The 26983-nt window shown below is 41.7% G+C and overlaps 1 protein-coding gene across 1 annotated transcript in view; it reads right to left on the bottom strand.

The window, feature by feature from the left end:
* Positions 1-7253: 7253 nt before the first annotated feature.
* Positions 7254-26983, bottom strand: part of ENPEP (glutamyl aminopeptidase) — a 34794-nt gene continuing 15064 nt past the window's right edge. Inside the window, exons 6-20 of the mRNA XM_084517161.1 lie at positions 26296-26409; positions 24474-24608; positions 20627-20692; positions 18699-18764; positions 17622-17773; positions 14095-14174; positions 13605-13732; positions 13434-13489; positions 12458-12608; positions 11613-11686; positions 11404-11505; positions 11119-11289; positions 9487-9627; positions 8456-8534; positions 7254-8205 (exon numbers count right to left, since the gene is read on the bottom strand). Coding sequence (XP_084373287.1) covers positions 8056-8205; positions 8456-8534; positions 9487-9627; positions 11119-11289; positions 11404-11505; positions 11613-11686; positions 12458-12608; positions 13434-13489; positions 13605-13732; positions 14095-14174; positions 17622-17773; positions 18699-18764; positions 20627-20692; positions 24474-24608; positions 26296-26409 — 1665 coding nt within the window. The 3' untranslated portion in view covers positions 7254-8055. The remainder of the gene's footprint in view (positions 8206-8455; positions 8535-9486; positions 9628-11118; positions 11290-11403; positions 11506-11612; positions 11687-12457; positions 12609-13433; positions 13490-13604; positions 13733-14094; positions 14175-17621; positions 17774-18698; positions 18765-20626; positions 20693-24473; positions 24609-26295; positions 26410-26983) is intronic.

Here is a 26983-nt window from a genome sequence, read left to right as displayed (position 1 = left end):
GCAGTGGGTTATCCAGTCACATCATTGGCAGGTGCTTTTTTTTCCAAAGCCTCCTGAAACACACACACGTGTTATGTTCATAAAGAAAGTCAAGCTTGAAAGGAGATGTAATATCTTTTTAAGAAATCAGGTGATATAAGTGGAAAGAGCTAACAAATACCTGGCACAGAATGGTCTGAGTTTATGTGCATTTCTGATCGCTGCAAATAACACCTGCCTGTTTTTGCTAAAAACTTTATTTGGCTGCAAACAACTCCTTGAGGTAAAAACCATCAATCTCAAGCTCAGTTTGCCTGTTGAGCTCAGGTGTGCAAGCCAGTTCTTTACAACTGTCTGAGGTTCTGAGTGTTTGGCTTCCTGGTCCTTTATAGCAGTGCCCAGCATTTTTTGAAACATAACTTGCATTTCGAACAGTTTCTAAGGAATTGAATGGCTAAACAAAATTTTCAAAAGCAACATAGAACCTTATAGGCATTTTATTTTTTGTTGTTTATTCATCTGACTTGCATGATTACAAACTTTAGCTTAACGATTGTCATTTTTTCTAGGTTAAGTAGTCTTACGTGGTGTTACTTGGAAATGCCTGCATAAATGACTGGTGTTATTCCTAAGATCCTTAAGACAACTTTATGTTCTTAAGGTGTATTTCCAACAGTTAAGCACGCTGTCTTAAAGCAGCTATAATTAAATGCAATGACGCTTACCGTCACTAGAGGATGCTCTTAATACACTGTGGAGAAATGAGAATAGGAAAATCTTTTTCACTGCATGTTCTCGTCTTCGAGCAAGGAGTATGGTTTTTGTTGTTGTTGTTTTCCTTTTACGAGGGGGAAAAAAGTTCATTTCTATCTCCATGATGCTTCTGCATGAATATCCTATTTATTTCCATCCTTTTAACCATAAAATCATTCTAGCTATTACAACCCCGTGAGATTAGGAAATGCACAGACAAACCACATTTCCCAGATCACCACATTCATTTTTTTCTGGTGCACACAGAAAATAGATTATAATTTTCGAGTTACCTGTTAAGATGTATTTGAGCAATAGCTCCTAATTATAGTAGTAAACATTTTAATATTTTACCTTTACTTTACTTTTTACTACATTTACTTTTTACTTTACTACAAGTTTATGTTTTACTTTGATATATGTTTTTTTTTGGGGGGGGGCAATACCTTTCCCATAGAAAAATGCTATTATTTCTTTAACATGTTTTCTGATGCTTACTCTTTTCTGTCCTAATCTTCCCCATCTGATTTGTCTTTGATAGGTTGCATTCATCTCCTATGTAAGGCGCTACATCTAAAACAATTTTAAAAATACTTCAGTATTTTGCCAAGAACTCTTCAATAACTTGTGAAGAGCTGTTAATGTTGAAAATAGGCACGGTTAAACAAACAACACCCAGGATAGGACGTGTGTCATCAGGACATGTCTATCAAACTACTTTGGCAACTTAGATGCCTCTCTGCTCCCCTGTCCTGCACATTGTTTCTGTGTTCACTTGGACAGCCCAGAAGGTACTCCAGAAATGTTTTGGTTTTAATTTTTTCCCGAGTGGAATCACCCATCCATCAGATCAGAATAAGCAGATTGTTTTGGACTGATGTTGTGTTCTCCAGCCTTTCCAAATGCACAGATGACCGAACATTTCTCTCTTTGCTCTCTTCCATTGTAATCATGCCTGTACAGATGCGGCCGTGGGGGAGCAGTCTGTCTGATGTGAGGAGCAATCGGAGCAGGAGGCACCAGCTCTGCTCTGGAAGCTGTATCGGCTTGTTAGCATAGTGTGCTCACATGAACAACGTCCTTCATCCTAGCCCTGACTTTTCCGGCCAGGCTGCTCCGATGCCAACTACGACATGCAGTTTGGCTGCCTACCTGATTTCCCTCTCCTGCAATCTGATCTTTGCCGGGGCTGACCTTCCCCTAGGTTGTGTTGTTCCAATACAAATTGCGTGTTGTTGGCTCTGCTGGCTGTTCCGTGTTTGTAATAAAGCAGTGACTGACTCAGTGTTGATGAAAACCTGCCCCTGCTTGCATCGGCCTTTCTCAAATTGCGCAATTGTGCGCTTCTGTTCTGTGGCTAGGCCGATACCTGAGGGTGTAGTTTGCTCTGGTTCACCTCCCAGTTTGTGTTGGTTCACTTTCCTGCCTGGAGCTTGTCTTTCCTCCCTTGCAGTCTGGCCGGGAAGCTCGGCAGCCCGCGTGTGAAGCCAGCAGTCATGTTATTTTGGGGCACTCGCTAGGGGAGCACATTTTTGTTTGTTTGTTTTTCTCCTGAACTAGGGAGGAGGGGAGTGAGCCTGTGCGGCTTGAAAGGAGCTTTGTTTTGGGCAGGGGAAATGAAAAGCTGAAATCTTGCCTGGCCTGACACAGAACCGTGCCCTTCCACAGGGCTCAGCCTTTTGCTTTGGGGTCCGTGAAGTGATAAAGTACAAGAGGGGCTGCCTTTACCAGAGTGCCAGAGCAGAGGAACGCCCCTTATGTGCAGCAGTCGGAGACCTTGTGCAGGAGGTGGAAGACTTGGTGAATTATTGTGTCTGCTGGAGAGAATTTCAAACCACATGCCTTCCCTTTCGGGCTGTAGCTCAAACCGCTGTGCTCTACAACTCTGATCCTATACATTTGTATTTGCGTAGGGCCTATTAATGCAGGTCTGAGCTTATTATCAGTCTCTGTTGAGGACATCCATCTTTACTTCAAGTAATAATAAAATATAGCAGTCTGGCATTCCTGTGTTTTCAGATGCTCATGTGAAGGACCAAACTAGAAAGCTACGCATTTGCTTTTAGTCCTGGTTATTATTTAAGTACCACGTGGGAATTTGAAAGACCAGGCCTGGTATATTGTCATGTGGAAGAATTCTTTTGCATTTCTGTGGAGGAGATGGAACCGAGCCTTGAGCTGCTTGCTTTCTTTGTAAGTGCTCCAGCCTAAGAAAAAGGGAGCTGATGACTTTTCATCAGTGACTTTGTAGCTTCAGGTCCACAGTGTTTTCTCCATCTGAACGTGCTTAACAAACCTGGGTGGGCCGTAATTTCAGTTTGCTGAAAGAGAGCATTTGCTAAAATAAATGAATCAAATCTGGTTTTGGCTGCCCACCAGACACCTGCAAAATCTGCCTCCTAGACTGCCACAGCAACTATTTTGGCTCATAAGAACTTGACCTACGGCGTTAATAACTTCTTGCCATAATGTCCTGCAACTTTTTCTCTGGCTATAGCTACAGTGACTATCCTCTGAAGAGCATCCTGCAGCTGTTTTGTGTCAGGCTTCCTCTTTGCAAAGGACATGAAAATACCCTGAAGTTGCAGACCTGCTACAGGTGTGAGATCTGTAGCTCTGTGATATGCAGTTCCTGGCTGGATTGGCTTCTTCACCAAGCTGTTTGAATGAATTTGACAGCAGACAATGCAGAATGGGAAAGTTGCTGTGGCAGGACTTCATGATATGCAACTGGTCTTGCACTCCCTGGAAGAAAATATATCTGTGACTAGACTCTTGTCCACTGCAATTTGTTTAAAAAAAATTCAAGGTGCTGGAAAGGATATTTAGAAGTCACCTGGGCATTTCATCCATCTCCAAAGAAAAGCTAGCATTGATAATTTAAGCTAAAGCAAAGGTTGTGTAGTAGATATCACACATACACCTCCACCATCGACTTAAAATTAAGGTTTAATTCTTATTAAAATTAAGAATCTTGTATCCCCAGCCTCCCTTTTGTGGAGTTAGACTCCAGTGCTCTCTCATGCCTGGATCTCTTCCTTTCCCTGTCTGCCTGCTTCTTGAGACCACCTGTACACATTGCTTCAGCATCATTAAACCACCAGCAAACAGACAGAAATCCCTGAACATCAGTGTGTGAAGAACAGAGGGTTGATATTGAAAAGATTTCTGTGTGTGAGAGATTACTGAAGCAGCCAGTGAGTGCTACTTAAGAGCAGGGTCTCTCAGACACTGTGCCATGGTCTTGTTTCTCAGGATTTGTTCTGCACTCACAGCTCTTTAGAATACACTCTGTGAAGCCAGAACCTCTCAGATTTATCTGAACCTAATACAATTCAGGTGCTCTGATAAATAGATTTTTTTTTTTTCTAGAATGTACCTTGGAAATGCTCAGACACCTGAGCAGCCGTATGAGTCACTGCGGTACCTGTGAGCTGGAGAACACCATAGTCTCATCTAGCTGTCTGTTCCTATACCAGTTTTCCACATACAGGCATACATTTAGGTGCTGTAAATGTGGGTGTGAAGTTGGAATACCTCCAGGTCAACTGCCTAAACACTAGGGAAAGCAAACACAGCCTTGTTTGACTAACTTTCATAATTGGATACGTATAACAACACAAGATGAAGTCTTAACCTGACAGCAGAGTATTGCTGCTGATAGCAATGGGATGAGGCTCTGTGCTTCTGATCCCACTTGGCTGGGCTGTCCCGTGCCCTCTACAAGCTACTTTTCACCTTGAGTCCCCCAAACTGCTGGCAGATGCCATCACCCAACGTGATGGTAGCTAGGGGATGGCACTGGTCGTTGCAGGATGACTGGAGGGCTACTTCCTCATCATGTCCTGTTTCAACAGAGAGACACACCGTAGGTGCATGGTGGTTTTTATGTATGCATACCGTGTAGTGATCTTAACTGCTGTTTTAGAAACTGACTCAGCTGGGGAGCTGTAGACCCCTTGGCATTTGCATTGGTGCTGTTCGTTTTTTTGTTTACTTCTGTGCAGCAATGCGATGTTTTCAGTCCTTTCTTTACCTGAATCAGCAAGATAAAGCATTTTCATGTGCCTCTCAAACGTACAGCCTCGCGGGGCACACAGGCTCAGGCTCTATAGGACACACAGCTGTGGCTGATATGAAAAAGATTTGTAGGGCCGGTGTAAGGCAACACTACAACAGTCACAAGCGGCCCCTCGTTAAGTCCACCACACCGCACTTTGGTTACTCAAAGCGTTTCTTTACCTCTCTGCATGCAATAGCCTTTGCTCTGGTACAACAGCAGCAGCAGAGCCTCCAAAGCTGTGCGGGTCTGAGGGGCCAGCCAGTTCTGCACTCCCTCACTTGGCTTTATCAGTGGAAATTCCTTCCTCGCTGATCGAATGACCGAGGGAAAATTATCTCTTTTTAAAACAGTTCACATTTCTTTGGATTCAGTTTCAAATTGGCATTCTTAAGCTTATCACAGACCATTTGTAAAGGCACTAGTTCCTGACCGAAAGATTTAGCATGTACCAGATTTGTTATCCGTCTAGGACAAACAGTCTGAGAGAGGAACATGCCATACACTACATTCTCCATGAACTGTTTAGGGTAGCAAGAGCACCGCATAATCTAGAGACCATTATTTAAAATTGACAGAACCTTTATCGTGCTATAAAAGCAGCCTTCTTCTGGGGCTTTTGGGTTTACTTCCACATTCACCTACCTACTTAAGATCAGTGCAGACATCCAACAAACCTTTCTGTAACATCAGAAGCACCCAAGCACTGGCCAAATGTCTCTCTGATCAAGCACCACTCAGGCACAAAAGCTGCACGTGGTCCTCCTGTCTTCCTGAGAGGGGCAGGACTGCAATGACAGGAGGCAATCGCTTGGTTCACTACTTTAAATCCTTCTCTCCTCCATGCACGCAGGGTCATGCGCCCAGTTCTTGCTCAGGCTTGTGCTCGGCTTCCTGCTCTCTCTTTGCCTTAGTGGTATTTTGATGTTGTCTCTCTCTGATTGACCTTTTTGATTTTTTCTGCAACAACGATGCACGGTACTACCGATATGTGCCTTGTCTTGCATAGTGCTGTGCCTGTGGGTTTGGGATGAAGGCTGATTTTGCTAGAGCTTTCCAGCACTGCAGCAAATCTTCATGCCTTCTTGTGCTTTCCCTGATGAGAGCCTACCACTGTAGCTAACAAGGAAGGCAAGTTTGAGCCCACTCCGTGGTAGCAGCACCTACATCTAACAAAGGTTTGAAATCTCTTAAGGTAACTGCTTAATCTTAGCCCAGTCACACGTTTCTTCCTACAGCAAATTGAGGCAGAAGCATAGGCACAGTTAAAGAATCAGTTCTTTCTGCCAGGTTTTAGTGTCTGCTCTTAAAGGGAAAACTGCTGAGCTGGCTGCTTGAGCATCCTTGTGTCAGTTCTGCCTTGTCCAAACGGTGGTCAGCAGGAGTTAAACACCTGCCACTAAAACAGGCAGCACCTGCAGCCCAAGCAAAATTCTGTGGGCTGACCGTACGTACTACAGCCCTACAACACGCTGACAGCATCACAGTGTGGGGTGACCAAACCTTGACACCAAGAGGTGTCACTCGCTTTCTGGGCTTCCAATTCACTCACTGAAAATGGAGGATGACAGAGGCGAACCCATACATCTGCTCCTGAGCAGGCAGCTGAACAAGGCCAGCCCCACGGGCTGACCTGCTGGTAGTTTTGCTTCACTCTCACTGTCCTCTGTGTATCAATCTGAAAATAAGAAAACCTGGCAGAAATTGCTTGGCCCTTTGCTGCCTCCTGGCCTTGAAGAGAAGCTGGTGCCTGTAGCCAGTTGTCACCACTGTTAGTCAGCATTCTGTCATGTTTTGTTTGTGGGAGGCAAATGGCTGCTGACATTTTCCTTTGACAGGACGGCTGACTTGGTCACCAGATCAGTCTGGGCTTGTTGCAGCTGTTTGGGTATCTAGGGAGAGGCCCAAAACTGTACCAGCCCTGAATCTCCTGGGGGAGTAGGGTAAAGTGTTTGTTTCCACCTGGATATGTGCTTCTCTGGAGCCCCCTGTGCAGATCAGCAGCCCAAAGGCAGGCAGAGCTTGTTCCCCAGCATTTCTGTACATCAGAGACACCTCTTCAGCATCTCCAGCTTTTCCTTTGCATAGCATTGCAGGCTAAAAGGAAGAGAAGTGCTTTTCCGTACTTCTGTCATCCCGTCTCACTGCAGTTTCCAGACAGCTGTGCCTCACCTCTCCCAGATCTACCTACAGGGAGATGCTTTGTGGTCCTGCTCCCAGGGCGTTCAGCTCCAGCTGCTTCCCTTCTGCTGCTCCTTTCCACCCAGGAGACCAGGGAGAAGGGGCTGATGCTCACATCCGCTGCCTGTATGGTGTCAAGACGTAGCTCAGAGGGAGTAAATGTTTTCCCCTTAAAAGTCACTGAAGCTATATGTACCTCATAGCTGGGCTATGAAATGGCTGCTTTTCTGTATGCCATTCAGTTTTCCCACTTTATTAGAAAGAGACTGAGACTTTCAGGTAGATTTTCTAAATTTTATTTTTCCGTAAGAAAAGAGACAGCAAGTACCATCTGTCTTGTTTGCAGTAAAGGCTGCCGCAAGTTCTTTTGACAAGATTTAGAAATAAGGCAAAAATAACTAAGACAACCCCTTCCCCAAGCTTCCCCAAGCTACAGAATCCCAAATAATAACATTGAAAAAGAAGCTGATAATATCGATCCCTTGCGTACCAGTAGTTAAACTTCAAAAATCAATGGAGATGGAAGCTTAACTGGCCTTTCTGTAGGACAAGAATGCAAAGCTAAATCCCAAAAGTAGATTTTTTTGTTTGTTTGTTTTTAATGAATATAAATATAGGGGGCGATTTTCAGACAAAGTTTAAATCACTGCCTAATTCCCTTTTCTCCAGAACAAAGCTCCCACAAGGTGCACATGGAAAGGAATCCCTGAGTGTAGTAGGTGTACTTCTGTATCAACCACAAAGTAGGTTTTCAGAGTGGTATATGGAAGGCCTGAGAGCCACTTGATAAGCAAGGACCCCGATTCTGCCATCATTTCTGCCTTGAGTAACTTGAAATATTTGTCCTGTTTATTCAGGCAAATGAATCTCTCAAAATATAAAGCTATTCATATGCACAAGCGCTGGCAGGATCCAGGATCAGCTGCTACACAAACATTGCTCTGGCAGTGGTCTCCTGAGTGGCTGCAGAAAAAATATTAGACCTTGGTCCCCTAAGGTACCTAGGTGAGAAATCCGCATTGCTAAATATCTCCGAGGATCTGCACACCCAGAATGAGGGCCTGGTATTTTTAACTAAGACTTCAAGGGCTTTTCCATGAGTTTAGCCATGTTTGTATCTCCTCCTTGTTATCTTTCAGCCATTGAATATTAGTCTTCACCTGCTCGATTGACTGACTCCGGGATGATTCTCCTGCCCCAGCATCAGGATATTTCTCAAAGAAATTTTCCATCTGGAAAAGAGAGAGAAAAAGAATTGGCATGAAGCAAATAACGCCACCATCGGGCAAGTAGGATTTTACCAGGACCTGATCAAGTGCAGCTGGGGGTGAGAGGGATATTTAAGCTCAAGCTAGTAGCACTGGGAAAGCTTTACAATAATTCCTACTGCTCTAGATACTTAGGGAATAAAAAGTCCATTTTTTTGACCAGTAGCTTTTACAATGTGATGGCTTAGAACCAAGAGAAGTGCTGGCACCATACCTGCCAAAGCTGGAGTTCAGTGTTAAAGGTTTGGCTGATGGTTACTATTCGGCCAAGGGTTCTGTCATTTATAGTGAACCTAGGGGGAAAAAAAAAAAATGTTTGATGCAAAGCTGTTCTAAATAAAAGGCAGAAATAATTATCTGAAGCTTAAACTTTTAACAGCTCTATAATAAAACATGCACCCGTATTTCAGCATTTTTGGAAACATGTGAAAAATGGTACTCCTAGAGAATATCTATACTGTTCTCAAGCAAGTCTAGTAATGGGATGATTTCTTCTTGGGGATTATTATTATTTTAATTTATGGTTTATTGTCTCACATTGGAAATTGGGTGTTTCGAGACATTTTGGTCCTTTGGTCCTCCCAGGTCTATCTCCTGCTGTGGAATGAACTGCTTAGTGATACACTGTCTGGTTCACAGCTCTAGGCTAGCAGGTGGGTTCTGCTTCTGTGCCCTCACCCAGCACTTAGAAAGGGGAAGGAAGGAGAAGGAAGTCACTCCAGCAGGGAGGAGCAAAACTAAGAGGTTTGTTATTACTTCTACTGCTCGTCTGTACCTTCTGCTGCTTGCTGTTACCACCAGAAGGGTTTTAATTCTAAAATTACTGCTCTGTACACTGTCTTCTCGTTATGAAATCAATAGAAGGAAAACTCTACATCAGAGTAGAGACATGACTGACTACTGCAGAGCATTTCCATGCAAAAACAAGAGATTTCTACACGCTTAGGGAACTTCCTATACTTTTTCATCACCATTTATCGGTAATGGTCATTTAGGGAAAGAATGGTTTTTGAGTTAGCAGCCAAGTACTTTTTCACAGAAGGTGGCTATAATTGTGTTGGTTATGCTTTCGGTTTTCATTATGAAAAGCAGTTGAGCATAAGAACTGCTTACTTTTACAGAAATGAAAGGAAACTCATAAACTTTGCCTTTCCAGAGAAAAGTAGAGGCCAGTGGTTATGGCTGTATAGTGACAACAGAGGAAGGCCCATAGACATAAACTGTTCCATGAGATCATTAGCGTACCTGTCAACTAAGTATTCCCAGTTAAGCCGAATCCAGTCCCAGACCATTGTTTTCCCATAGGTGTTATAGGAGATGTATCTCAGGACTGTGAACACATCTTGTCTTTTGATGAAGTTGGTGTCGTAAACATATTTTATATACCTAAAGGAAATCCCATAAAAATCAGTGCCTTTCATGGTTGTTACCAGGGAAAGCAAATAATAAGTTAATACTTTCAATGCAGACTTAACTGATGACAAAGAGAAATAATGCAGCGCTAATGCCTTTGTTTCTTAAGCATTTGCCACCACAATGTACAGTCATTTCCAAACAGGAACATTATTTTTGTCGAAAGCATTTTAATGGTGAAGTACACCAATCTAAAACATAACTACCTGTTGAAAACTGTATGAAGAGATCATAGAGTATTGAAGGTAACCTGGACAGTTGAGCATCTCTTTAGAAAAGAAGTAGAGTTCATGCCTCTAAGTTACTTGAAAATAGCCCAAATCTTTTATTTTATTTTTATTTTTATTTTTTAATGAACAGTTTTGATGGCTACAGAGGGGGGATCCCTCAGCACTCACATGTGCAGGGCAATGAGGAGCATGTTCATGGCTTCTCAGCAGCAGAGCCTTTGGCTGTCATGTGTTGGGATTATGATTTATCTCTTTTTTTCCTATATGCAGGTGCCAGGAACAATTTGTCAACCCGTTTGTTCTTTTTCGCTCCCTTAGTATTTTAATAATAAATTAAGAGCCAAATTTTCCCTGCTTTAGGAGGGATTCTTTATTTTCTGCAAATTTAGGTTGATCTAGATAATTAATTCATGTCTTCATCATGTCAGTGATTACCTATAGAATGGCTTTAGGTTATGGCTCTTGTGGCCACAAGAATTTATGAATACAACTGCCTCCTACCTCTATTTTAATTACTCTAACTCTTCTATTTGCTCTTCCTGAACCTCCTGTACTTCCTTGTTTCATCTTGTCTAAACCTGGGTCTCATTCACGCAGACACTGCTCCTTTTTATGATATTTAGACAGGGCTCCAGCGAAGTGGGGTATGGTCCCAGTGAAGATGTTTGCCTGCGGCTCTGCTCTGTGGTACAACTGCACGCAAAGGTATCAGATAAGCTTAAAGGAGTTGGTGTGGCCATGCAGAGTGACAGCCAGGGGAGATGCTCGCCCACTCTGACAGCCGCAGCAGCCTGGCACAGCAATCAGATTCCCCATCAGTGCATCAGTACCCTTTGATAATTTGAGTCCCTTTCCTGGTCTGGGATGAGCAATGCCCTGTAAGTCTTGCCTCCCTTTCTTTATAGAAGAGATGTAGAAGAACATTTTTCTCCTGCTGCCTAACTATTAGGCAGCTAAAATTACACAGGACGAAGGCACTGCTGGAAAAGCTGAAGGCTGATGATCGCATGCAGCAACAACCACATGTTCAACATCTTTCCACCGAAGGAGCAAGGCTTTTTTTCTACTATGGTACAATCTCAGTGGGGGGTGTTAGATAACTGCTTGAAACCGTGTTGCATTCCTCATGCTGTAATCTGACAGAATGACAGCACAGGAGAGAGGAGAGGTGAAGGAGCAAACGGTGAATAGTTGCATCTCAAGGGAAAGAATAATCTTTGTGTATGTAAATCACCTGTCCAAAAGGCTGATGTTATGCACTGACGCCAGGCCATACAGCATTTTTTCTTTTTCTTGTGCTAATGAAGTATTCTGGTACATGTTGAACATGTAATTCCACGATGACTCATTGCCGGAGTTCTGCATCCCATAGCGATATACCAGGAGTCGGAGGTTTACAGGAATGCTAGCATAAAGAAAAGAGCACTTTAATATTCTTCTCCCTTCCCTGCTTGAGATCTGTGACCATGTCACAGGCAGTGTTATTCACCAGCCCCCCCAAAAAAACATGAGCTCTCACGTTGTTCCTTGTAGCCATTGCTCGAATTGTTGAGAAGCATTGCCCAGAGACTCTGGGTCATTCATGCTGCATGCAAAGTCAAGAACAGATGCACGTAGAAGCCTTTAAAAGAAAGAGAGGGGAAGAGAGAGAGAAATATTCCTTCTGCTTAGCATTCTTTGAATCCATCAATAATATGATTAAAAAGAAAGAAAGAAAAACTGTTCAACCTCTCCAAATGGTCTCCAGAATCATTCCAGCCCAGTTTATTCACAATGGGTTTTACCAGATGGCGAAAATATTCCTGAGGTAGAAACAGAGTTTGGTTATTTGTATAGATTTCATTAAAGAACAGCGTATTTATCTTTATAGGTTATTCTCATTCATTTTCCCAGAACTAGCATCTCTCAAACAAAAAGTAATACGAACACACACACACACACACAATCTTTCCAGATCACCACAGCATGTCAAATGTGAACAGGCTCACACACTCTTGCTTGTAGGACTGAAGGGCAAAGTCAGAACGACAGAGTCTGCTTCTCTCAAACTTTGCCCATGCTCCAAAATAAAAACCAAACTTTTTTTTTTTTTTTTTTTTTTTTTTTTTCCCCAGGGGTAATCCTGAGTTCCTGAGTTCAGGAGACAGTTATCTTAGTGACCATTAAATCATGTTCAGCTTCAGGTCAACTGTCAAACCTTCTGACTGACAAGTTGAGATGTAGCCATTCTTTGTGCTGAGGAAAGTAGAGATCTTGCTGCCCCATACATCCTTATTTAGTGGATGCCAGGCAGCCTTCAGAAACAAATGACTGTATCATGGCTCATGGTGATGGATTATAAGGATAATTAGGCATCATTTCTTTCCTCCAAGTACATAGACTTGAATTGATCCAGGTAATTCTGAGACTGGTACTAAGCAGCTTTCAGCACTTTTTTGAGTACAGTAACAACAAGTAAATCCTGATAGCTCAGCAACATTGAAAATCACTTGAACTTCAATATTATTGCCATTACAGATCCTGAACTGTCAGATCCAGTAGTGCCATGCAGGAATGTATTTTTGCTTCATCACCTGAAACTTGGGATAGAGATCTGTTTCGTCTTCAAGCATATTTGCAATGTAAGTTACAGATGATATAACTCTATGCCAAGGTAAATAGTCTTCTTCATTTGTTAAGTATTTTGTGAGCTCCAGGGGAACAGAGTAACTCACAAGTCCAGCTCTGAGGAAGGAGAAAACATAACTTCTGTTATTTTAATGAATCTGGAGAACTCGCTTCTTTTAAGATGCTAGAAGGCTACTCACTTTAGATGGTCCAAAATAATAAATTTTGACAGGGGGAAACAGTCTGGTGTGTAACGTGGAGCGCGTTTTCCAAAGAGATCACTGAGGACCACTGTTGGTCAATGCCTAACTGGAGGATCTCTCACTGTAATGAGAAGCTGCCCGTGTTGTGCAGCAGCCCAGTGCACCCACAAGTGGGCAGCCCTCAACTGAGTACATTAAATCCTGTCCCACAACAGAAACGGCTAGTTCTGGAGACATCCTGAAAGGCTGAGGAGCTTCAGACTTAATGACCTAAAGTTTATCTGCATCAGCATGGCTGGGAGCAAGAGCTAGAAGTTTCTAAGCAAGTTTCTAAACAAGGTAGCTGAGGTGCGAATTTCCTAATGCCATGCTGTGCCTTGTAGGCATACCTCTGATTTTCTGGACACCTGGCTTCTTCTGGAGTGCTTCTGTTATTGCTTCCTACATGGCAAAAGCACCCCTTTCTAAGAACTCCTCCTTTTTCTTCCACTGAGCAGAGAGGGAGCATTTCTCTTGACTATGTTGGTACTGCAAGTTACCAATGCATACTTGTATTTGTTCTTTTGAAATGACAATATAAGTAAAAACAAAACAAAACAAAATGTAAAAAAATCAGAATTTTTCTTTCAATTTAATTCTAGTTAATTCCAAGTTAATTCTGAGTTTAATTCAAGTTAATTCTAAGAGGCAATGGAAAGTGAAAAAACTGTGTTGAAGTCTCTGCGGGGCATTAGTTTACCTTGCTAACGAAAAGGCATCATCCAAAATCCCTGCACGGCTAGCAGTTGATAAATTCTGTATGAAAAGAGGAAGAGGGTGATCAAGAATGTATAGATTATTTGCAGATACGAACCGTCTCTACAGATTTCTGTAAGAGACCAACCAGACAAGTTAATGGTACGACACTCACGCCGTGGCCGTTGAGCAGAAGAGCGCTTAACGTGGTCCAGGTTTGATTATCATAATTCACACGATAAAATCCAATGTGGTCTGGATTCACGTTCACAAAAGAATTGGGAGATGATGTTATTGTAATTCCTGCAAAACAAACCAACAGTGATCAGATTGTGTGTCTTATACGGCATAGGACTTAGTGGAGATGTCTTGGCTCCAAAAGTAGTATTTGGTTTCAATGAACATCAAAATAAGATCCAAACCTCAATTATAATTATTATAATTATTATAATTATAATTATTGTTATTATAAATGGCATGGAGGAAAGATGAGTTATTATAGACATTAATGGATACCAGCACTTATGTTAGAATAGTGAATTGTGGTAATTACTTGGGGCTAGCTAGTTTTTAAATTTAAAATGGAGAGCTCTGTGATTACGCTGAAGATTGACATTGAAAAGCTTTATCAGGGCATTGCTAGTAAAAGAGTAGGGGAAGTTTACCTGCAGAATCTGATGTGTTGTACAAAGTATAATTTGTTGAATTCCCCAGTCCCCATTTCACTGGTATATTCCATTTGTAACTGAAATTATTTAAAGGGAAAAAGAATCAAATGACATTTGAAATCAAATGCTAAAAATAAAACTCCAGTGTATGCTTCTAATGGGCTTAATGCGTGCACCATGTTTTATGAAGCCAACTGTGTATTTATGCACATATAAATATACCAAATACCCCTTGTAAACCCCAGCTTTTTTTTTTTTTGATTATGTGTCTGCACAATCTGCCAGATTCTCTCTCTCTCTCTCTTTTTTTTTTTTTTTTTTAAATTTTATTTTATTTTATTATTTTTTTAATCAATGGAACTGCTAGGGAAGTTCAGAATACATCATTCTTGTTTCTTGGTAACAGTGCTGGAGAGAGTAATTACCTGTAATCAGAGAGAGATTGTATGGATGAATTTCTGGTGTACTCTACTGTGTAGTTTATTATCATAACTCTGGAACACGCAGCTTTAAGTAGTATCTGTATGTCATATCAGATAATAATCTAGCAGGGCACACACCAATTAATTTAGTAAAAGATGATTATATGTGGATGGTTCATGTCAGTGTTAATATGGCTAGGGCTCTCTGCAGACACCAGATAACCTTTATAACACGCACCTGAAACAAGTGGTTAAGTGTTATTAAACCCTTTTTACAGATGGGAAAACTGAAAGAGCTCGAGCAACCACTGCTGCACACTCAGTAAGACCTCTTGCCATTTCCTCTCTCTTCTCCTTCTCTGAGACAACCATAATTCCTTGACTGTAAAGGACTGAGGGCCAAATGTGACCTTACCTCTTGCTCCTCAATTCCACAAACACCCCCAGTGGCCAAGTGCAGGCTTCTCAGCCTGGGCTATGCCATGTGTCCAAGCTGAGTGAGGACAGCCCAACGCTTAGACATTTGGGCTGTAAGCGCAGCCTGACCAAGAGTATGCCCGGACAGTCAGAGAAGTAGGAGAGCAGAGCAAGCCATGGGCACACCTGCAGTGCCACCTACATAGGGCTGCTAAAATTAATAAGCTATTTTGTTCCATGTTAGAACATTACAGTCCATCCCAAGGGGATATTTATTCCATCTGAAGTGCCCTGGTGACAAATGCTACAGGGAAACGTGAGCCTTCTTTACAGCCCTGGATTAAGTGACTGGTCATTAACTTCTAGGAAATACCAAAACGAGGGTTATGGCATCTCCTGCTGCCTCCAGGAAGAAACATCAGCTATTGTTTTGTATCTTCTAAACAAAAACATTTTAACAGATTTATACACTTTGAGTTTTTACTAGTACTCTTATGGAGCTTACTGCTGTGGAATTTTGAAAGGTTATTGTTTGGCCAGAAGCCTCAGTATTGTGTTTCCTCGGGAGAAAGCCCATAAAAGACAAAAAAAAAAAAAAAAAAAAAAAAGCGCTTGGAAATGCATTTAGTAGTGGGGATTTTATTTAGCTTTCTTTGCATGTTCTCGAGATTACATGCATAAATACTTTTCCTGAACATCAGATACAATAGCTATGTCCTCTTAATTGTGCTCATTGAGGACGTGTTCCTGACATGCTATGCTGCAGCTACGTATTTGCCCAGCAGCACTATTGTACGAGCACAAGCTTTCAAACTTCTATTTCTTTTGAGTGCCAGCATGCAGCAGAGGACTCTTTCAAACCAAACAAACTGGAAACAAGCAGGCAGCTTATGATACCATCCCTGCAGGGTTCAGAGAATAAAGCATATACAAGACTTGGAGTCTTCACTGCTTAAATCAAAACCCTGCATCCAGATGTGAAGTGGGCTGGCCCCATCTGGGGTAGGATCTCTTTAAAACCTTTCTCACTCTCATCTCCGAGGGTTGAAGGAGGAGGTAATGACTTTCAATGGACTTTTAGGCAAGGGAGTAACTCTGTCCCAGGATAGATAATATCAGCATACTGATGTGTATTATTACTGCATTTCATTTCTAAGTCATTTATAAAAACTGCACATTGAGAATCAAATTTCCCTATTGCTTTAGAAATGGCAGGCGCAGTGCACAGCTCAGGTTCTTGACAGGTTAAGGTAGGAACCATGCTGGGATTTCTTCTCAAAAAATAACAAATGGCAAGGTACTGTAAGTCCCGAAGTCAGGCAAAAGTCAGATTTCTGAGTTTACTATCTCAGAGCATAGTGCAATAAGTCAAGATTTTTAACACAAAGAGGTAATTTTTGTTTGAATAGTCTGTAACATCAGTCTTCATCTGGCACAGGGCTGGAGTTTGCAGCTAGTAGTGCTTCAAAACCAGCAAACTTTTCTGCTTGTGTTGGGAGAAGTACAACATTGCAAATGCTTGGTTAATAATCTCATCCGGACTCTTTTGATACCTATCCAAAACTGCCAATGCCATGGGCCTTCCCATTGCTCAAGTGTTTTCTTTTAAAGCAGAAACACAATTGTTTCTTTGCTTTCTCATTGTTCTTGCTCTTTGTATTAAAATAACTAGTAGAAGCTAGTGAGAAATGCATTTGGGTTGACTTGGTTCGTGTTCATACATGCAATTTTTACTGGTTTAGTTGTATGGGGCTAGTTCAAGGAATGAGCAAAACTTTCCTAATGTGGGGTAATTTGAATCTTTTTCACTGAAGCATTAGCAAAGTTGCATTGCCTCAAAATTGAGGCTGGCTAAGAATATACACAATGGCAGCTTGGAACAGTAACTCAGTTGGTTAATGCTATGGTGTAGCAGAGTCATTTTTCCATGCTGTTCCACCACCCCACAGGCAGGGTTCATCTCCCCTTAAGCTGGTCATCTGGTAATTAATAAATATGCTTCTCTTCAGTATCCCAGCTGTCTTGAAGAGGGTAGATGTATACCTAGAGCTGGTAGTCTGGACACATTAAGTCTGAGAAAGCTATTTTTGACTATTGTTTATATGGTTAAAATTAAACAAAACCACCCCGAACTAAACAGGAGGAAAAAAACAGCTCTTGATGAGGTTTCGTACCATTTGTACATGACCAGCTATTTTGCAGTAATTCATGTTTTTAAGAGATGTAGAGAAGACCCTGTACTGTGATATATTGTACATCCCCTGCCATACCAGAAAAGGAATAAGCTTTCATGGTCTAAGATACCTGGTTCATGGTATCTGGTTTCTGGGTAAAGACAATTTTGTGCCATTTTCCTTTGTTCTGGCAGACAGTAATTTGTAGTTCCTCAGTAGATGCCTTGCAGTCATCTGAGCTGTCCATGCATGGGACTGAGATCTTGTGAGAGACCCTTTCCAGTTTCACTCTGCTGTGTTTGAGAATGAAGCCCTGAGAAAAGGTCTGATGTCGTGCTAAATTTGAAATATTTGCATCTAAATTCCTGTTAGTTTCTTTTAAAAACAAGCTCTGAGAGTAAGTTTACCAATAATGTGTATTAAAATGCCTACTTTCCCATCAGTAAGAGAGGGTACGTACCTCTACAGTATTTCTAACTGGTTTGGACAGACATTTACAGTAGGCTCTTACCCCAGATCAGAGGGAGGAGAAGAAGGATCTGCACTGGGATCCAAGAGAAAACGTTTCTGGCTGAATACTGAATTACTTCCCATCTCCAGTACAGGGTAGCCCATCTGCCTAGTCCATGTGTCCATGACTTCGCTCACAGCTTTATTACTGGTCTGTGAAAGGTGGGAGAAGGTTGCAGTGAAAAAGCAAACTCAGGCCAAAGAGGAAAAATAACAAGAAAAACAACAAAATAATCTCTGAAAGAAGGAATGATCTAGAAACTTGAGCACAGCCAGAGCAAATGAGAAGTACATGGAAAGGAGACTAGCTACTAACGCAGACAAGAAATACTGAATGTCTTCTGAGGCACACTCTTAGTCTCTCATTTTTTTTCTGAGGAAGGAACAGAAGAGGTCAGAAAGGATATAAAGAGCCTTTTCTTCAATGCCAGAAGTTACCTTGCAGCATACCCTGTTTTGAGTGTGAAGGAGAAGACATTATTATCACCAGCAGCTACAGTGATATCAAATTTGATCCCTACTGTGGAGCACAAACTTCTACACTAGAGACAGGAGTTGGAGAAAGCTGCCACTGAGATAGATGGAAAGGAAAAGTCCAGACAAAACAAAAAAAGGAAAAAAAAAAAAAAAAAAAAAAAAGGAAATAGCAGAAAGAGACAAGCACCAAAACTTCTTGGTAATGGATACTGTTGAGAGCTTTCAAACTGATGACTCTTGTTAGAGATGAAGGGAAATATGGGCTGTAAGTGTGTGGTGAATGTGGAGTGTTTTCACCCATCAAATGAGTTTGGACTGGAGGGGAGATGCTACAGAAGCAGTCCGTTTGTTAACAAGACCTCCTTCTTTTTTTCTTACACCACTCCTCACACTTTTCTGACAAAACTGAAGAAATAATTTATACTTGCTAGAAATGAGTTGTGTTGGAATATACTGAGAAGCTGCCTAGCTTGTGATCGCTCATTGACAGAAGAGCTACAGAATTAAAAAAAAAAAAAAAAAAAAAAAGGTTGGGAAATTGAAATCAGCAGGGTGAGATATGAAGCTTGTATTAGTGGGCTTTGATTGCTGCAAAACATACCAATTCCAGAGCTGCCCAAAAATCCTCTGTCTTGGCGTTCTGGAAATGGTGGTTCTGCAAATATACCTAGAGAGAGGTAGAAGATTGTGAAAATACTATCAGCTCGTTTTCTTCTCCTATGAAAACAATACACACATTCAAATAGGATCAGTTGTGCAGAATATCTTTGGGGGTAGTGTGTTGAACCCAGAGGGACTTTGAGTTACTAATACACTGGTGTATTTCTCTGTCTTTACCGGCAACATTCACCACACAGGGTTCCTGTAGGATATGCTACAAATATTTTAGGCTGTTCTAAAAAAAAATCAATATTAATAATAATAAAAAAATCTGTTGTCTTAATTTGTTAAGTTCAGGAGACAGACAGTTGCTTTAAGCAATCCTTGTAGCTTTGCATATGCTGAAAACATGGAAAAGTTCCTCAGAGAAATACTGAAAAGGTCATTCTGTTGAATAAAAAGTATTTCCTAGTGATAATGTTGTAGGTGGGAAAGTATTGAAATGTTTTAAATCACTCATAATATGGTATGATTGATTTTTACACACACAGACAGACATAAATACATCAATTTCCCAGGAGACAACTTCACTTCTTATGAACTATTGTTTTAAATATGTCCATCTCAAAGAGAAAACCAGCAAAGACCAAAGTGCCATCAGGGAAGATAAAGTTGCTCACTGAAGAGATATTTCTGTCTGGGTGCATAAAGCTCCCCAGCACATCCACCCTGTGCTACCGTGGGAGGTTAAATGGATCCACATTCATCCAATAAAGCTCCTTTGCCTTCCAGTGTATCCCGTAATGCTGCAAGCCAGCCAGTTCCAGTGTGACTCACATATTTGTACTTGAAGAGTTCTTTGCGTTTTATTTGAATGGACACCAGTGTATTCTGTTGCAAATTTCTGTCTAACGAAAGAGGTTGTTAGGAGGAGGCAGCTATTGCAGGGTTCACGACCTGTGGACTCCTGTAGCAGGACAGGCTGGTCACCTCTAAGCTGGGATCAAACTGGCCATTACGAGGAAAAATGGTATTTAGGTAAGTGTCTGCCCATCCTAAACACTGTTCCTGTCTTGAGCCTTACCTGCCTGTCGTTAAGTGTGCTTTCCTACCCTGTTAACTGGATCCTGGTGAGGTTTAGTCAGTAGATGGTGCTGTTTGTCTCACTGTTAGCCACAGCTACCTGCTTTTGTGTTCTTGGAAGCTCTGAGTAAAGAGGAAGTATTTGTCTTTTGTGGACAAGGTGGCTGCACTTTCCCATACTGTAGAGCTGTCCTGACTGAATATATGAAAGGAAAAAATACAAGGAAAATGCAAGTTTCCTGTTATGGCCAAAAAAAGTGTTTTCTAGAAGGAGGTCACTAAGAGCAAGTTTGGTAAATCTGCACTGTAACTTTTCATGGATGTTAGGTGTTGATTCAGAGGATGGGATTACCTTTCAGGGGGCCCCTTTATCCCATTTTTAATTTCTGTAATTTTATATCACCACATTTTAATTCTGCTCTCTGGGCCAGGGTGCTCCGTCAGGTCTTAGGGCCTGGATGATCCTCCATCTGCAAGAGTCTCCCTGCACATTGGGCTTGGGTGGATTGCAGGACTGAGGCCATATAAGCTTCAGACATGCTTTACAGCTGAGTGAGGGGATCCTAGCTGACAGCAGGACAAACAGCGGGGTTGAGGAAATTTCTCCATTACCGGCTGTCATGGATTTAGGACCTCACTGACGGGCTGTCAGATCTTCCTGCAGTTCCCATTTCCATTCTGTGGGAGTGCGGAGCGTCCCCTTGGCATTGTCCACTCAGTACTGAAATGAGTTACATATTTCTGCTACTGATAGAGAGCCTCTGGCGTTGACTTTTTGCACAAAGGCTTTGTTGTTGCCACCCAAGGAAGGGCTGCCTTTCTGCTATGTTTAGGTGCCACTCATACCTGACACCCTTTCTGGAAGAGCTCCGGCGTAATCCAGTCTTGAAGCATCCTGAGAATCGATGCACCCTGAGGACAGAGGGAAAGGGGAGAAGGTCATTCCACGCTGCTCTAGCACTGTATTTCCAGTCACCTAAAAAGCAACATGTGAATGAATGTTTTATAACGCCAAGGCAGAAACCATCCATCTGACTAAGGAAGTGGTTTCTCTAACTCCTTCCTGGCACTGCATGCCTGCCTGCCCAAACCTGGAGATTAATTCTGTGTGTGAGAGCTGGTATTTTCAGGAGATCAGATGCCCACCCCTGAGCCTTGCAGCTGGGGGTAACTGTCCCACTCCTCTGCCACTTTGTACAAGCAGGGCTCCCTGTTTCACTTGCAACAGAACAGGAGCGAGGGCATCTGGGGAACCAGCCCCATCCAGCCTGAGCAAGGAAGAGAGCTCTGCAGAGTGCCCAGCAGGTAGGGAACTCCTAAAATGCTGCAAGTCTGGGGCACCACTTGTTGGGGAAGCCAGCTCCAGATTCAGAATGAGCTTTGCTTAGGACCAGTGTAAGAGCTTTTGTCTCTGAAACAGGGTAGAATTGGGATCAGAGAAGTGACTTATTTGGGTTGAGGCAATAAAACAATTACAACCTTGAAAGAAGAAAGAAACAAAGGGAATACAGAAGTGAGAAGCAAACAGACGTGGGACAAAGAACAGAATAGGCACCAAATGAGGAAAAACAGAATCAATGCAAACCCAACTCTAAAATGCAAAATATGATTTTAAGATTAGTATGTTTTCATTTTCCCAACTAAATCAAAGGGCAGCTGAAAGCCTAATGCTATGAGTGGTTTAAAAATCCAGTTGTCCCATGAAAAAAAAAAGAATGTTATCTGAGTTCTTAGTAAATCCTGTCTCCTCCATTTGTGTGTCTGAGAATAAAAACTTGGCTGCACGAGTAACAGGATAGTAACTGAACAGATATGCTTCAGACTGCTTTCCAAACTATTGTTGTAGAGTCAAGCTGGTCAGCAGATGACTTTTCTGATACAGTAATTTAATGTGTTCGCCATGAAATATGTTCAAGAAATGATTGAGTAGAACTTAGAACAGATATCCATTAGTGGTTATCAAACAGCTGCTAATGATTAATAGTGATTGTAAGGCCACATTTATGCATTGTGATATCTCAGTTCCTCAGCTTTATCTTTCAGCCACTTCTTATCTGATACCACCTCTCATAGACCATCCCCTCTCATTTATATTAAAAGTAAGAGTAGAACTGTGCACTTTTGCAGGCATTTAGGGGCAGCAGAGATTTCTTTTCCTTTTTGCAATATATAGTTAATTTCTGCATCTTAATACAATTGCTTTTCAGTCTCTTTGACCACTGTGCGTCCTCTGAAGTTAATGACTGAGTGCTTTTGAGAAAAATTCATGCTAACAAAATCACTAGTTATAGGAACCCTGGTGTTTTCATAACTTTCCTTTCTTTCAAATATTTGGGAAGGTTCAAGAGAGCAACCTTGATTTGAATAGCTGACCTCATCTCATTGTGATGCCTTTACTTATTACCAAGATGTATTAAGTGCTGAGTATATGACAAGACTGTATGTGGTGGAAATGTGCAACTTTTAAACTTAACCTTCTCTAGCTTGGAAGTTCCAAAAATGCAGAACTCCTAAAAGCAAATTTCTATTGGAACTGCTAAATAGCTATTTTCCAAAAAGGTAATCAATGCTTGAACTCCAAGGACAAAAAAATCTGATTGTTATTTTAACACAATCTTTCAAATGAAGGGAGATGGTTAAACTGGAAAGGTGAAGTGCAATTTCTTTTAAAGTGTGGATTGTGTATATTAACTGTGCATTCACCAGCTCTACTCTAGTACAGGTTTCCTACATTCCTAGTAGGAACGTTTCCTAGTATGTTCATAATGCCATTGTGATCGTGCAGCAGTCAGAAGTTCACTTGCAGAATACACTGCAAGGGCTCCACAGACCCTTAGGCATTTCATTAGGGTTTTAGGAGTGTATAAGCCCTGTAATTGCTCTGGTAAAACTAACAGAGAGCATTCCAAATTATACTTTATTTGTTTATTGATGAATAGTATCATGAGAAGATTGTTTTTATAAGAAAAATGCTAAAGAGAAGCCAAAATAGAACCAAAAAGAAACAAGTTAATTTTGTCACGCATTTATATATAAATACCAACAGTAATTTGAGCTAAATCTATGTGAAGACTTTCTCATTCAAGCCAAATTATATCCCACGCCAAATTATATCCCAAGCAGTCTATTCCCAAACAATGCACGAGTCCTCAAGTGTTTTGCTAAAAAAAAATAAAAAATAAAAAATAAAAAATAAAAAATCATGTAGCAATTATCTAGGCACAAAGAGATGAGTTAATGTTAGGATTTTTTTTTTTCTCCATTGTGTTTTCAGACCATGCAAAAGTGTGCCACTTGCTTAGCTCACCACTAAAATACATTTTGGTCCAGAACATTTGATTTAGCTCTGTATGTTTCTTGACTTTTGTTAGCTTGATTTAAGAACATCAGTGCTACACAAAGCAGGTTTTTACATGGTTTATGATTTGACTGTGAGGCATTTATGATGCAATAAATACTGATTGTATTGTTGGACAGAGGATTTAACAATTGAAAACAGAAAACTGATGGAAATGGATGGATCAAGTCTAGCTAATAAAAGTAATACTTATGGCTACGGATTTTAGCTGAAGCACAGCTAAAGCTAAAGTCAATGAAATGCATACTTCTTGTTTAGCTGATAATGGGAACTTAGAGGAAAGGAACCAACAGGATTTAATAATGGTGGATTTTGCATGTTCTGTGGAAAGTTGCTGAAACATCAGATAGGAACCACTGTCAGACATACAAGAAGCTGCTAACACAAACATGGTGTATCAGGGTCATATGCAACACGATATGGGAGATAGCTCATTGAAGAGAGAGTGAACAGAGCCCCAGGACTGGTGTAAAGGCCCAGAAGTTGGATGGCACAGGCATCCTGGAGTCTCACTGGGCAGGCAGACCTGGGGGATTCTCCCAGTTGGTTCCAGTTGGCTCCAGAGAGACCCTTTAGAGGCACAGGTCTCCCCCACCACTGACAGGAACAGCCTCAGGATGAGCATAATGTATGTCAAAGACTTAACAGGGGTGCCCTCTACTACCTCCTGGGCTACAGACTTAGTCCGTCAGATGTGAGCTCCACAACTGGCAGTGAAACATAAAGCTAACATCTCCCAGTTTAGGGTCAATGCCACTAGAGGCTGGTGTTGCCCATCTTTGCTAAGGCTTCTAGGGAGCCTGAGATCCTGTGAGCAACATGAGACAAAAAATCACTTTCCTATTCTCACTGCTTGATTTCCTGCCTGGCTTCCTAAAAACAGAGGTTACAGTGCCCCAAAGGTTCAATGGAGAAGTGAGAGAGAGGACACCTGGCCATCTGCCCTTGCTTCAGGTTGTGTGGCTTGACAGAATTGGGCTACATCAGCACATGAGGTAACGGAAGAGGAGTGTGCTTAGTATCTGGCTTAGGATAATTTTAAACCCAACAACTCTCGTAGCAGACACTGCTGACACTGCCATTTCCCTGCTCCTCTGTGAGCAGATTTGCCTGGAACATGGTGGCCAACCAGAACTCTGGCTGCATCGCTCCTCTCACCGTCACTTTTGGCTGAATTATCACAGACAACAGCGGGGAATGTCCTAGAAACGAGCTCTGTGCAGACACAGCCCACACTGGCTTAGGAACTACGAGTATGAGCTCCCCTGACTTTTGCCTCCTCTCCCAAGCCTCCACTTTCTGTGCAGCCCACGTCACCTCAGGGCGGCGTCCTACCTTGCTGTAGGAAATGCCATCAAACACAGCGGTGATTTCAGCTGGAGTTGACACATCGACCACAATTGGGTGGGAAGAAAGCAAAGAGTCATCCAACATAACGGGAAGCACGTCATCAGTTAAAGCCTGGTCAAGCTGAGAAGGAGAAGATGTTAGAATAAAAACAAAGACACCGAACTTCACAAAATCAGTAGCTTGAGCTGCAGCTTCTCTAGAGGGAGGCAGCTGGAAACGGAATGAAATTTCACCTCCTTTAAAGAAGACTTGCAAATTCGTGCTTTACCTCTGAGAGGGGAGGGATACATTTTTTCCTTAACTATGATAAATCACCTTTTGTAAGTCCCATTTTCCTATGCGTATCATACCACACACACATGCACACACACAAAACCAAACCAAACCAAAACAAAAAAAAAACAAACAACACACTCCGTAGGCACAAATGGAGGCTGTATTACCAATTTCGGCAGTGTGACAAAATCTCAAAGCATTATGGGCTCCTCTTGCAAAAATGGAGAGGGGTAAAGTAAGGAGGGAAGAAGGGAAGAAGGAAGCAGGCTTCTCCATCCTACAGGTGATTATCATTTTTTTTTTAATATGAAGTAACCTATGGTCAAAATCCCCTTACTCCTTAATCAGTGTTGGTAAAAAAAAAAAAAAAAAAAAAAAAAGACAAATTTTCTATTTAGTTTTCCTCTTATAATGCATGATAGGATAAAAATACTGAAATGGTGCAAGGTCTTAAATGAGCATGGTATCTACATTTAACGGCTTTTAAATTCTAGGCTCAGTAATTAAATTTTTGCTTATATAGGCAGATCTCCTACTTCAAGTGGAAAAGAAGTGATCCAGGAATGATTTCATCCTCAGCCTCACATAACGCAATGAGAAGAGCGATTTGTGGGAGGCAGGGGAAGCGCAGGGTAGGCACTGCCTGCTCCAGATGTCTCTCGGCTTGTCGATGGGCTCAGCCTGTGCAACACCTACCCTGCTTCCTTCCAGGGGCATATGTTATGTATTTTCTAGTAGCCAGAAAGTCGTTACTCCTGGACAGCTGGGGGAAATATGAATGCTATGTGCCATCACATCTGTTTGTGAAGGGAGGAAGGAGAGAGCAAGAAACCTCCCTTCGCTCACATGCTGTTATTCCTCAGAGCATAATGCATATTGAAGGCTGCCCTCTTTGCAGCTTCCCAAAGCGAACGGAGTTGTTCTTGCTGCATAGTACCACAGGACATCCCCTGTCACTACCTATTTTTGCACTGTGCAGATTACACATACTCTTGAGCTGGAGCATTGGAAACGACACCTAAAATGCTGGCAGCAGATAGAGGGGGAGCTGATTTTCTCCTTGACGCACAGCTCAACCTGTGGGACAGGCTGGGGTTCCCAACCCACACCAGGTCGAGCAATGATCCTAAGGCAGGCCCTGTGAAGAGAGACTACAGTCCAGCTAACTAATTAAGGGGATTCTTCATCTTTTAGGGCTGGACTTTGAACAACCTTTTAAAAACTGCTAACACTCTGCCCAGAGTCCACCTACGTATTATCTGCAATAACAATAACCAAGCACTTCACTCACTTGTTAAAAAGGATGACTCTTCACTGCAGACAAAGACTTTTCAAAGTTTACTTTGATTAGTTTCAGACCACAACATAGGGAGGTAGAAAAGCTTAAGCCAACATTTTCTTTAGATTGCGTTGCACTATATTTTAAAAATATAAATATATTTTAAGTCCCCGTCATTCCTGTCTAATTTTTACACCCTTTCAAAATGCTCCCCCCAGTCCCACCAACCCTCCACAAGCCAGAAATAATTACCATTTCCCAATCTGGTTCCGCAACATTGACTCCTATGTATTCAAAGTAACTCGCAAATCCTTCATTTAACCACAGGTCATCCCACCAGTCCATGGTCACAATATTTCCAAACCACTGTAATTTATCAACATTGAAAGATGTGGTGTTAGCCAAACGGTAAATGTATCTCTCTGTATCTCACATCTCCACGTAGAACATTCATTTGTTTACATTTCTTCCTGTTACCAGATGAAAATTATCCTAATGCTGGGGTTTAAATAGGAACTGAGGCCTTGCCTGATGTTAAAACATCACTTTTATTATCAAATTACATATTACTGGGGAAATTGCTAATGATTCATGTGCCACTGAAAATATTTTTAGCTTCTTCCTCTTGATTTGCTGATTTGTGCTTGTACAGATATGTTTTCAGACAGCCTCCACAGTGTATAGCTGTCCTTATTTGCTTGCCCAAAAGAGACATCTGCACATGCAAATGAGTTCCTTTAAGACATTTCCGACAGATTTTCGTAAGCTGCCTCACCGTCTGGACCCAAGCATCTAATGTACTGAGAAAAATTCAAGGCAGTAGTTCTGGAACTTTAGAGCTCTATCAGGGAACGGTTTTAACACGGTATTTTGCAATCACAGTGTGAGCACATGTCGAAGATCCTGAGTCGTGATTAATAAGAGTATTTTCCTGATTAAA

The sequence above is a fragment of the Aythya ferina genome (assembly GCF_964211825.1).
Source record: "Aythya ferina genome assembly, chromosome: 4".
Classification (NCBI taxonomy): Eukaryota; Metazoa; Chordata; class Aves; order Anseriformes; family Anatidae; genus Aythya; species Aythya ferina.
Note: the sequence above shows the minus strand (reverse complement) of the source record. Positions and strands in the feature narration are given on the sequence as shown.